The sequence below is a fragment of the Mustela erminea genome, chromosome 10, assembly GCF_009829155.1.
Source record: "Mustela erminea isolate mMusErm1 chromosome 10, mMusErm1.Pri, whole genome shotgun sequence".
In the NCBI taxonomy this organism is placed as follows: Eukaryota; Metazoa; Chordata; class Mammalia; order Carnivora; family Mustelidae; genus Mustela; species Mustela erminea.
The window spans coordinates 53,983,920-53,996,610 of NC_045623.1; the positions used below are offsets into that span (position 1 = coordinate 53,983,920).

The window sequence follows — 12,691 nt, forward strand, 5'->3', positions numbered from 1 at the left end:
CTCTGCTAAAGAGGCAGCATGGTGGGAAATGCAAAAGCCTTGAAGGGAGCCAGGTTTCCCAGCCTCTACCACTTAGTTAGTCTCTCCAGGCCTGGTCTCCTCATTTGTAAGATGGAGAGAAAATAGTCTCCACTTTACAAATGAGATCACCCATGTGAAATTGTTAGAGTAATACCTATCTCATCACAAACAATCAAGTGAACCTTAGCTTATTCACATTCTAGAAGCAACATCTTGCTTAACTTTCACACGAGAGTCAACTAATCTTACTTCCAACACAGCTACTTTGGTCCCCATGTTATAGGTGAAGACACGACGTAAAAGGCAAACAAATTGTCAAAGTCCCTTCAACTAGTATTTGAGCTGACAGAAGCTAGAGACCAGGTTTCCAAACTCCAGCTACGTTGTCTGAGTATCTACTCTGCCAGGTACTGACAAAGGTACTTGTTAATGTGTCAGCACTTGCTCTGTGCTTCCCCTGTTCTCAACGGAGGATAGGGAGGTTAGAGTTAAAGGCTAAACTGTAAAGAGGTCGTGAACACCAGACTGGAGAGTGGTCAGCCTGGCTCTTGTACCCCTCCTGACAGAATCTACATTAACCTGTACCATCCTGCTTGCCTCTGAGCACTACCTGTTGGCTCTGACTAGCACCTGTAAGGGAATTAGAGCTAAATGGATCTCTGCTCTGTCAGAGAAAACTCTTTGCTTTGTGGAAAATAGGAAACAAGTACTGACAAAGCTTTACTACAAGATGAAAAGGTGTGTGGGATCTCAGGGAGGCGGGATTCCTTCCAGCTGGAAGCACCATTTGGAGGTCCTTGAAGAAGAGTAGAACTGGGGTGTGTAGAGGAGGGGATGGGGTTGGGGGATGAGCTAAGAGACATAGGAACTTCAAAGAATATGGAATTTATTAAGCCAGTGTGTACAGAAGACTCACAGGAGGTACGATTTGAAAGGGAATTTGGGGTCTGTTTATAGGGAGTTGGAAATATGAAACGAAAGACTTTGAGCTTTAATTGGCAGCCATGAGAGTTATGTTATTGTTTTTTTAATGAGTGCTTCTTAAAATTAATATTTTTTTCACTTTGACCTAATTGAAGATTCACATGCAGTTAGAAGAAATAACAAAGATCCTGAGTAACTTTACTCAGTTTCCCTCAATGGTAATATCTTGCAAAACTATAGTCAGTATTACAACCAGGATATTAACATCGATAGAATCCACTGCTCTTACTCAGATTTCCTGTTTTACTTGTACTCATCTGTGTATGTATTTAATTATATGGAATATTATCATATACATAGATTTATAAATGTGTAACCACAATCAAGATATATCTCAAAGATTTCCTTTTTTCCTAACAATTTTATAATTTTACATGTTATATATAAGTTCCATTATCCTCAATCAATTTTGTATGGTAAGAGATTTAGGTTCAAGTTTTTTTGTTTGCTTGTGTGTTTTTGTCTGTGGATGACCAATTGATCTAGCACCAATTTGTTGAAAAGATTATCCTTCTGCTTTGAACTGCTTTTGTGCCTTTGTCAAAAATCAGCTGGACATATCTGTGTGCCACTATTCCTGGGCTCTCTAGTCTGTTCTCTACCAATATTACACTGTCTTAATTACTGCAGCTACATCTTAACCCTTAATATCAAGGAGTGATTCCTCTTACTTTATCCCTCTTTTTCAAGAGTGTGCTAACTATTCTAGATACTATGCCTTTCCATATAAATTTCAGAATAAGTTTGTCTATGTCTGCAGAAAGCTTACTGGGATTTTGGCAAGAACTGCATTTCCTATAGATCAGTTTGGAGGGAACTGACATCTTTACTAAGTTGAACCTTCTAATATATGAACATATTATGTTTCTATTTAATTTGATTTATTAGCATTTTGTAATTTCCAGTATTCAGATCCTTCATGTGTTTTGTTAAGTGCATACACAGTACTTCATTCTCCTCATAGCATTTGTAAATAATAATTGTGTTTTTAATTTTGATTTCCATATAACCTGAGTTACCATACGAAAGCATCTTTTAATTTTTTTAAAAAGATTTTATTTATTTGAGAGAAGAGTAAGAGAGAACATAAGCAGAGGGAGAGGGAGAAGCAGGCTCTTCACTGAGCAAGGAGCCCGATGCAGGGTCATGATCTGAGCCAAAGACCGCCACTTAACTGGAGGAGCCACTGGAGTGCCAACAGGCACTCCCCTCTTTTTACTTTCAACTTCCCTGTGTCATTAAATGTGAAGTGAGATGAAACTGACTTCAGTCACCTTGTAATTGGCTGGTGTTTCTTTTTGTTTGCTTGTTTTAATCTACTCTGCCAATATGCTTTTTTAATTGGTATATTTACATCATTTACGTGGAAAGGTAATTCTGATATATTTGAGCTGATGTATGCCATTTTATCATTTTGTTTTTCCTGTTTCTCCTTTTTCACCTTCCTGGGGGTAATATTTTTCAGAATTCAATCTTAATTTACTTTTAGAGTATTTGATTATATCTCTTTGGGTAAAAATTGTTGTTCCAGGTATTACAATATACATATGTGACATCACAATCTGCTGGTATCAACATTTTACCACTTCAAGTGAAGTATGGAAACCTTACTTCTGTTTAGGTCCCTTTGCCTTCCCCAATTTTTAATATTATTACCTTGAGTATCAGATGTTTCAGTCATAAATATGATTGTAAAAACTCATGACACAGATATAATATTTACTCCAGTTTTTTACCTATTCTAAGATTCTACTTTCTAAAATTTCATGTTATTCTCCACTATCATATCTTCCTTTAGTCTGTTTTTATTTCTTTTTAAAAGATTTTATTTATTTATTTGAGAGAGAGAGAGAGAGAGCACAAGCACAGGGAACAGCAGAAGGAGTGGGAGAAGCAGACTCCCCATTGAGCAGGGAGCCAGTGTGGGACTCTATCCCAGGGTTAGATAAGATTAAATAAAAAGATCCTGACAATTCCAAAAGCCATTGTTAAAATGCTCAGACTGTGGATTGTCTTGTGTAGTAGCTCCTTGAATGCTCCCCATAATTGTTTTTCATAAGTATTAGTTCCCATTCTGCAAAAAAGTAATTTCCCTAAGATCTCATAGCTCAAAGACATATTAAGGTATATTCAAAAGAAGAGAAAAAAATATAAATATTCTAAGTCAAATTTTCTGCCTAGATCTCTCCAACATGAATGTGCTTTTGGGTAAAAATTAAAAAGCTATGGAAATTTTTTTTTACTAATGAACCAGAAATAGCATATCATATTAATGACATACAATGACAGGACCAGAAAGAGTAAGACTTGAAGTTAGGAAAAGTCGGTTTGGGCCTACACCCATCATTTATGAGCTCTGTAACCTTGAACAAGTCATTTTACCTGCTATATCAGTCCTTCTTTGGCAAACAAGAAACAAATTTGAAAGCAAATTACAAATTTCCTTGCGTACCAAGTGACTACAAACTTCCTGGCATAAAATAATGTCCAACTACAGGACCTACAGTCTTGAAGGTGAGGAGTCTGGATGGTCTCTGCTTAATCAAGGATGAAATCAAGTTGTTGACTGGTCTGTGGTCTTCTGTGCAGTTTCCAGAGAACAATCTGCTTTCAAGTTCCTTTGGGTTGCTGGGCAAAGTCCAGCTGTTAGCAGTTGTAGGACTGAGGTCCGTATTTTCTTGTTGGTTCTCTACTTCTAGAGGCTGCCCACATTCCTACTCGATTTGCTTACAAAGCTTTTGTGATGGTGATCAGATGAAACCTGCTGTATCATTTGTAGTGAGGAATGTGGAGGCTGCTTAAGGCTGCTGGGTTTAGAGACCATCCCTCAACCTTCTTCCATAGAACCCGTCTAAACCACAGGTAATCCTCGCAGGAAGCAGGGTCTGAAGTCTCTAATAACAGCTGTGTTAGTTGAGACTTCTGGAGGGACAAACACCGCGTTTTGTGGTGGACAAATGTTTACTGAGGAAAGTGGATCAGATTCTATGAAGTGCCTGGCACCAGTGGTGGGGAGAATTCTAACTGGCCTTTCTGCAGTGAAGAGAAGGCAGCGGGGCTTGGGAAGGGCTAACGCCACAGTCGCGAAAGGGCACAGAAGTGAAGGCTGCCTGCACCAAACTAGAAGTACAAATTCTAGAAGCATACACACCTGAATGGCCAGCGTCTATGAACCCAGGACCTCCCCCTCATTGCCCCCTGGCTGGGGGTTCAGCTCCTCTCACGTGGGGGACACTGGGCACACTCCCCTCAAGTCCTTCCTCTGTAGAAGGTGCAAATAGAGCCGCCAAGCCTGCCCCCTCAGGCTCTGGCGCTCCAGGCCTATCCCGGCAGGTCCCTCAGTTCCCCGCCCCCCCCCCCACCCTCTGGCAGCTCACAGGTAGCCTCTGACTGGCTCCCGAGGCTGTGATTGGTCTTTCTGTTGCCACTGCCCACCCTCCCCTCACCCCCCCACCAATGCAGACTGCAGAAGCAGTGAATTTGCCCGCCCGCGCGCTCAGTTGCCACCATCGCTAAGGCTGACTCTGGGAGCAGTGAATTTGCCCGCTAGCGCACTTGTTCCTGCCTTGGAGAAAGGTAAAAGCTGTCTTCCGCTTTTATTAGGGGGCACTCCAAAGTGAGATGTAGTGGGTAAACCGATCTGGGCTGCTGTGGGTGAGAATGGGAGGCCTAGTTTTTGTGGAGGTGGCTATCTGTCCCTCGATGTCCTGGGGACAGTCCCTGTAGGTAATCGGTCTTACGGCACGGGAACAGAGAGCATCCTGGCCCTGTGGGCTCCCTGGACACTCTGTCCTTACCTCCATTATTACTAAACCGGGTGTTTGGGTGTCTCCAAGCAACAGCAATTGACAAGTGGCCAGCGGGGTTCGAGGCTAGGCTTTACTGGGGCTTCTGCTCCAACACAAGGGAGACGGCGCAAGGAGAAGAATCTCAGGCTGACTCGCTGGGGAGAGGTCAGGGAGAATTTTTTAGAGAAACTTAGATGGGAAAAGGAGGACTCGAAGCACATAGAAGCAGGAATTTATTAGCACCTGCGCACTTATTATCCTTCTTCACGCATAACGCATCTAATTAACGTGATAAATCTCCACCCTTGGGCATGATTTTTAGTATCCTAATGAGGACAACAGTCAATGAAAGGACAGTGATGGGGTCCATCTTGGCGCAGACCGTTTTGGTCTTCCCCAGGCTTCGTATCGCAGCCCGCCCTCCCGTAAACGTCCTGCCTCCGCCTTTCCCGAGACATCTCCCCACTCAAGGGGCATAGGTTTCAGCTACTAAGGAATGCTGGATTTCTCCCTCAGGGTTAAGGGGACCTGACTCCAGTCCCCACTTTGTCTCAGGTTGGCGGGCTGTCCATCGTTTCAGCTTCTCATTCTGTATTTAGATCGGAGTAGTGTGGTGTGAAAGAAAACGGATGTGCTGGTGCAGTAAGCCTAAGGCATCATAGGAAAAGTCTGAGCCAGCCTCTCCTGCCTGCTCACACCGGCGCCTGGGATGGGCACTGAGCCTGGTTCTGCTTCAGAGGAGGGAGGGAGATGGGCTTGGGGAGTGTTCCTAGACCCTCCAGAGTATCCCCAGGGAGCGGCTAGACAAGGAGACACGGGGACACCCTTCTAAGTTCAAACTACCATCTCACTCTTCCGTTCTTTCTCCTTAAGAATCTTCTGCTCCTGGTTAAGTGACAATAACTTGCACGCTCCTCTCCCCGCCAATTCCTGTAATGGGCAATAATTGCTTTGGCTTTAAGAAATGGCCAATTCGGCGTCTGCGGCCTCTGCCCACCCTGATTATCATCCCTGCCCTCATGCCCCAGAACAAGAACAAAGACTGCTGCGTTGTGCTTGGCACCGCTGGCGTGGGCAAGAGCGTGTCCGTGCAGAGGTGGGTGCGTGTCAACTTTCCCGATGCGTACCTGCCAACCATCGCAGATACCGACCGCCATGTGCTGAGCTCCAACCACGGCGTCGGGGCGCTGTACAGCACCGAAGCCACCGGCAGCCCCCGCTATCCGGGTCTGCAGCGCCTCGCCGTTGCTAGGGGCCCTGCTGTCTTCCTGGTTTACTCCGCCAACAAGAAGCAAACCGTGGAGGAGCTGAAGCCTTTCTATAAGCTGATCTACAAAGTCAAAGACAATACCTTGCATAAATACCCTATCGTTTTGGTGGACAGCAAATGCCAAGAAAGCCGCTGGGAGTCTATGGTAAGTGCTGCCTGCGCGTTGGAGTGGAATTGTGCCTTCTTGGAGACCTCCGCTGAGATGGATATCAGTGTGCCCGAGATATTTCACACGCTGCCAAACCAGGAGAAGATGCCTGCCGCCTGCCTTCACCATCCCCAGAAGAAATCCCTGATGCCCGAGACCGCGGAGAAGCTGCTTAACAAGTGCACCGTCATGTGAGCCCCGGGGTCCTAGGATTGCGAACTTCTTCCCTTACAGTGTGCAGAAAACACGGAGCGGTCCCAGTGTAATGTGTTACCTGTGTGTGAATGACTTCTGTGCTGTGGTTTGGGTAACAACTAGGTGCCAAGGAGGACAGGAAAAAAAAAAGGAGAGCTATGCATTTGAAGATTACTTGTATAGACGTTAGAGATTAATATTTGAAATAGAGAATGAAATGATTGAAAGGAATTGAAAGAGGCTACTGCTCTTCTCGGAGCTCCAATTATCGTGTGTTATTTTAAAAACATTCCAAGTCCTAAAAATTGCCATTGTGTATTTAATTGTTAAAAAATGTGTTTTGGGGACGCCTGGGTGGCTCAGTCCTTAAGCGTCTGCCTTGGGCCTAGGTTATGATCCCAGGACCTTGGGATGGAGCACCATGTTGGGCTCCCTGCTCAGTGGGGAGCCTGCTTCTCCCTCTCCCACTCCCCATGCTTGTGTTCCCCCTCTCACTGTCTCTCTCTGTCAAATAAATAAATATTTTTAAAATGTGGTTTTGCCACCAAAACTGGCAGATGAATTTCAAACAGACATGTTAAACAAGATAAATAAATGGATATTCTAGAGTTGAGCATCGAGGGTGGGGGTAGAGAAAATGGGGAAAGTGGAACTTGCTTACTCAATGTGTGCCGGTTGTTTTCAAAGTCATTTAAAAATGTTTGGGTATTCCATGTAGCAGTTTTTGTGACTCAAATAAAGCTTTTCCTGCATGCAATCAGCTTTATAATGTCTTTTTCACTGGTCAACAACAAAAATACCCATGGCATTAAAATTTCAACCACATCTGGGTGAGGTTTCTAATAAGAACTTGAGGCACATTCCCTCCTGAAATTAGCCAGTGCGGGCAGGGGTGCAGTTAAAGGGTCCCTGCGATTCAGGGCTGGTCTGTATCCAGAACCATTCCTAGGCTGACATCTGGAAGAACTCCGGACATCTCGGAAAAGGGTGCTCTCTCTCCGTGCTGTCTTGGAGATGGTGGAAAGCAAGCCTCGCCTTTGGCTGCCTCAAAGTCTTCCCTCAAGAAATGCTGGATATGGGGAGTGGGGAGGGAGATGGAAAGTAAGGGAAGAAATGGTGGAATGTGAAATTCAAGAAATTCTTCCTTAAGGGAGTTTTTTAAAAAAAGATTAATTTTATATTTGAACATACTTTTTTGAGTAAGGGGATACCTACCTATACATATCTTTTTGAGTGTGATTTTTTTAAATTGGGGGAAGGAGTTTCTTGATTTGGTGACTTTTTTGCCATGAAATATTTATTATTGGACAAATATCACTGAATAATTTTTGTTTTTAAAAATTTTTAATGCTTTATTTTAGAGAGAGAGATAGCCCAAGTGTAAGGGGGAGAGGGAGAGAGAGAGAATCTCAAGCAGACTCCAAGCTGAGCATGGAGCCCCATGCTGGGTTTGAACCCAGGGTCCTGGGATCATGACCTGAGCTGACACCAAGAGTCAGATGCTTAACCAATGGTACCCACACAGGCACCCCAATTTTTGTGTTTTAAAAGTAGTTTCCTATAGCTTGATTCTTAGGGAAAAAGCACACTGTTGAGAAGTGCTCATAAATACAAGGCAAATTTGGGGGAAGATCTATTTGCACATGTACAAGAGGAAAATAAGTTGCATTTTTGGATAACACAGCTGTTAGGATAGCCAAGTGGAGATTTCCAGTGGGAATTAGACTGGGGTCAGGGGCTGGAGACAATGATTGTGAGTTTTCAGCATAGAGCTGGTAGCAAGGCTGTGCAGGGAGAAAGTGAGGCAAGATAAATAGGTTTAGGGCAGAATCCTGAGCAACACAAGCACATTAGAAAGCTACTGACCTAAAGGAAACTGCAAAGGACACTTAGAAGTGACCAAATGAGGAAACTCACAATGTGCAGTAGCTCACTGGAGAAATGAGTTTCAAAGACAAGCATGTAATGTACTCTATCATAGCAAAAATTTCTTAGAAGCTGAATAAGATGAGGATTAGAAAGCCTTGCTCATATTTAGCAGTTAGGAGATTTCTGGTTTCAGAAAAGATAGAGTAGTCCCTCTATTCCCCCCCAGGTACTACGTCTTACAACTAAAATAACTCTGGACATAACATAATAAAGAAACAAAGGAAAACACTTAAAGGTGGAAAGCAATGAACTGCCTAGGAACCTGGGGATTTGAGGAACAGCATGATGGTGATTCGGGTTTTCTTATTGTCCGTCCAGGACAAGACCATGCAGAATGCCTCCAGGTCAGAGCTGCTAAAAGGTACAGATCAAAAACAGCAAAATGGGGCACATTTTCCCTAGCCAAAGCACCAGGAAAAGATTGGTTTAATAATAGAAAACCTTCTTGATGATATGTACCCAAACATCAAATGACATGAGCAAAACCCCTGCTCTCCCCCCGCCCCCACAGGGGAGATCTGGTTTTCCACCTCATTACTCCCTGCCCTGCAGAGGCAGATGGTAGTTTCCTGATGTCCCCTCCTGGTGCTGGACACGAGGACAGTGCAGGGAGCCAATCTCTACCCTAGAGCAGCAGGTCCCCCAACCCTTTCCCCACTGGAAGATGGATGTCCGTGGGGCTGAGCAGGGAGTTTCTGCTCTCTGTGCCCTGTCAGCAGGTGTTTGGCATCAACACCAGCAGCAAGACTGATGACATGGTGTGGAACAGAGCAAGCCAATGGTCTACTTCTCCCCCAGCCCACCCTCACCTTCTTGAGTCTCTGCGCCTGTGTTCATAATCAAAAGTTTGGGACACGATGACCACTTCCGTCTCTCCCAAAAAGTCCTAAGTGAGAAAATTTACATATTACTGCTTGGATGGGAGCACGGAGGATATAAACCATTCTAACCATTCTCTGCACTAACAGTTTTATTCAAAGGAGCTAGAATCTATAGCTTCTATTTTTGCACCATCCAACATCATAGCCTCTGGCCTTATGTGATGTCTGCACTTTACTATTGGCTAGTCCAAATTGAGATGTATTGCAAGCATAAAATAGACTCTGGACTTAACTACAGAAGGAGCAATGTAGACAAGCTTATATATTTTTAAATTTATTACATGTTGAAATGATAGTATTTTAGATAGGTTGGGTTAAGTGACATATATTATTTAAATTAATTTGATGTTTCTTTCTAGTTGTTTTTTTTTAATTTTATTTTTAAGCAATGTCCACACCCAAAATGTGGCTTGAACTTACAGCTCTGAGACTAAGGATCATGTGTTTTACTGACTGAGCCATCCAGGCGCCCCTCTTTCTACTTCCTTAAATGTGACTACCAGAGGGGTTTCTAGGTGGCAGAGTCAGTTAAGCATCTGGTCTTGGTTTTGACTCAGGTCAAGATCTCAGGGTCCTGAAATCAGCCTCCATGCTCAGCGTGGAGTCTGCTTAAGACTGTCTCTGCCGCCTGCACCCCCACTAGTGAGTTCTCGCTCTCTTACTCTTTCTAAAAGAAATCTATGTTTAAAAATGATATTTAATATCTTTTAAATTTATATTTAATATTTAAATATTTAAAATATTTAAATTTAAATATTTAAAATTATATTTGTAGCTCATCTTTATGTCCTACATATCTTCTGAGTAGGCAGTGCTGATATATATTCAGAGTGGCTATTGGAACTAATTTCTTTTTTTTTTTTAATTTTTAAATTCAGTTAGCCAACATATAGTACATCATTAGTCACAACTAATTTCTATACATAGCCAGGATCAACAATCAAGAATCGAAATCGAAAAATGTTAGCATGTATATAAAATAATATGTGTCATCAGATGTCTAAGTAACTTCATGAAATTCAAGATTAACAGAAATGGAACAAAATCCACTGAGATGTATGTTTGCATATAAATTAATTTGAATAGTACATCTATCAGCTACATTTATAAACCCAGGCCCTTGGGCTCAGAGCTTGAAAAATAAACATGTCAGAATGTGTATTCAGTGAGTTGGTGAGGATTAAAATAAATGAAAACTGAAAATATGCCCACTGCATTGATATGATATTTTCCCGGGCTACGGATACTGACAACCCTGCGAGCCACTTGACACCAAGAAGTGGAAAGTGGAGGAAAGAAACCTGATGTGGGAATAATACCATTTTGTAAACTGAGATCCAATACAGTTCACTATTCAACACTAGTATTATGGGGATATGGTGGTATATTCATGGAAGTCATCCATTTTGTCCTCCAGATGAATAAATGTGTCCTGGAAAGGATCTCACAGACTCTGAATAGCATTAGAATTCTCTTTCTGCCTCCCTCCAAATATCCTTCCTGGTATCCTTTCTGAGTACATCTCAGCCACACACCCTTTTCCCAACCAGCCTGGATGATTTGCTGCCCCAGCAGGCATATTAAGTAGTTGTTCCTTTGTTCTTTCTTCATGGAAGGTGTTTTTACTTCCATTTTTTGCCTACCAAAATTTTATTCGCCTTTCAGAATCTAGCCCAAATACCAAAGGCCACTCCCACTGAAGTCTTCCCTATTTTTTAGTAATCATTTACAAAGAGCCCTGGGGTACAGAGTCCCTGTCTTCAAGAAGCTCGTGATCCAACACAGGAGATGGGGAAGAAGATAAAAATACACAGCAGTCTGTGGCTGGTGCCATGAAAATGAGTGCACTCTCCACCCTGCTATCAGATTGGCCTTGGAAATATGCACTTAAAATGCACTAATTTAGGGGCACCTGGGTTGCTCAGTGGGTTAAAACTCTACCTTCAGCTCAGGTCATGATCCCAGGGTCCTAGGATCGAGCCCTGCATCCGGCTCTCTGCTCAGTGGGGAGCCTGCTCCCCCCCCAATCTCTGCCTACCTCTGCCTACTTGTGATCTCTCTCTCTGTCAAATAAATAAATAAAATCTTTTTTTTTAAATGCACTAATTAAAAAAATTTAAAACTGCACTTGATTGCCCTGCTGCTTTTTTTAAGGGTCCTCATTTGCCAGAGAGTCTGACAAATGTGCATAAAACTATGTGGACAAAGATGTATGTCACAGCATTGTGCCTTCTACCTGGGTGTGAATCTCACTTCTGCCACTTACAGTTTGTGGAGGAAACACTGATGTTCTCAAGGCATTGTTTTCCTCAAATGTCAAATGGGGGTGATAATAATACCCAAGATGACTGTGAATTGATATAAATGAATTAATACACATAAAGCACTTAGAATAGTGTCTGGCATATTATAAGCAATCGATAAATATTAGCTTTTGCTAGTATTAATGAAAGACTGAAAATTGCCTGACTTTCAATATGGTTCAGCTATATTAAAATAATGAGGTTTATATGAGCCAATACATAGTATCTCCAAGATTTATTTTAAATTTTCTCCTTTTGAGGATTAGTGTATATATGAGTGTGTGATTATATATATATAATAGAAAATTTTTCCAGAGAGATATTGAAGTAATTGATAATTGGCGTTGGCTTTGAGGACCATAATGATGACTTTCATTCCGTAACCTTTAATGTAGTGTGAATTAGATTATCATGTATTTCTATTACGTTTCTAATTATTGGGGGGAAAAAACCTCAAGTAATTTCTTCATGAGTTTCAGTGGGAAAAAACAGAGTGGGGGCTAGAAACCAAGTTTTCTGACACCAACCCCAGTGCTCTTTCAATTTTATTCAACTTTAAAGTAACCTCATCGAGGAACCCCCAGGTCTAATTGAGAGAAAATAACTACGAATGTATTATGCTTCTAACATACGGCCTTTAACAGACAAGGAACAGAGGAAGCTGGGATTCGTTAAATAAGTATCCTAAAGTCCCATGCTGAGGTCACCCTAAGACCCAATATGTCACCCAGAATGAACAAATATGGGTTTAACCCTGTGTCTTTCTTCTTTTGCTTTTTGGCTGCTCCCAGCCTTGAGTTGTGTGAATGAAATCAAGGAATACCTATGAAAGCCCAGCACAGAACCTGACACACAGTAAGGCCTCAGCTGCTTCATTGAAGTGGGTTGATGCTACCTTCTCTTTCTACCTCTCCTAGACCTTTCCTCCAAGGTTAATGCAAAAGTCTTTCCACCCAACATGCATTGCCCCTGCACTCCTGGAGATTATGTATGTAGGCACATCTAAAAAAATTCTATTTCTGAAAGGTCTATGCTCAGATATGGGAGGTAACTATCCTGCTACATTAATGCACGTCCTGTTTACTCCCGTTGCTCTGAAAGCCCCTGGAACCTCTTTGTAAAGGTAGTCATTAGTACAGAGTGAGAGAGGAAAACGGGACTCAGAGAGAAAT

General features: G+C 42.4%; 1 protein-coding gene across 2 annotated transcripts; it reads left to right on the forward strand.

The window, feature by feature from the left end:
* The first annotated feature begins 3,312 nt into the window (after nucleotides 1-3,312).
* DIRAS3 (DIRAS family GTPase 3) lies at nucleotides 3,313-10,638 on the forward strand. Of its 2 annotated transcripts, none has more exons than XM_032303198.1 (4): nucleotides 3,313-4,581; nucleotides 5,667-6,402; nucleotides 8,654-8,696; nucleotides 10,460-10,638. In XM_032303198.1, exons 2-3 carry the CDS (start codon nucleotides 5,729-5,731, stop codon nucleotides 8,691-8,693), a joined length of 714 nt encoding a protein of 237 aa, XP_032159089.1. In that variant the 5' UTR covers nucleotides 3,313-4,581; nucleotides 5,667-5,728; the 3' UTR covers nucleotides 8,694-8,696; nucleotides 10,460-10,638. The 2 variants fall into 2 exon arrangements, with proteins under 2 accessions (XP_032159089.1, XP_032159090.1); XM_032303199.1 differs by lacking the exon at nucleotides 3,313-4,581 and adding an exon at nucleotides 4,596-4,958.
* The last annotated feature ends 2,053 nt before the right edge of the window (nucleotides 10,639-12,691 follow it).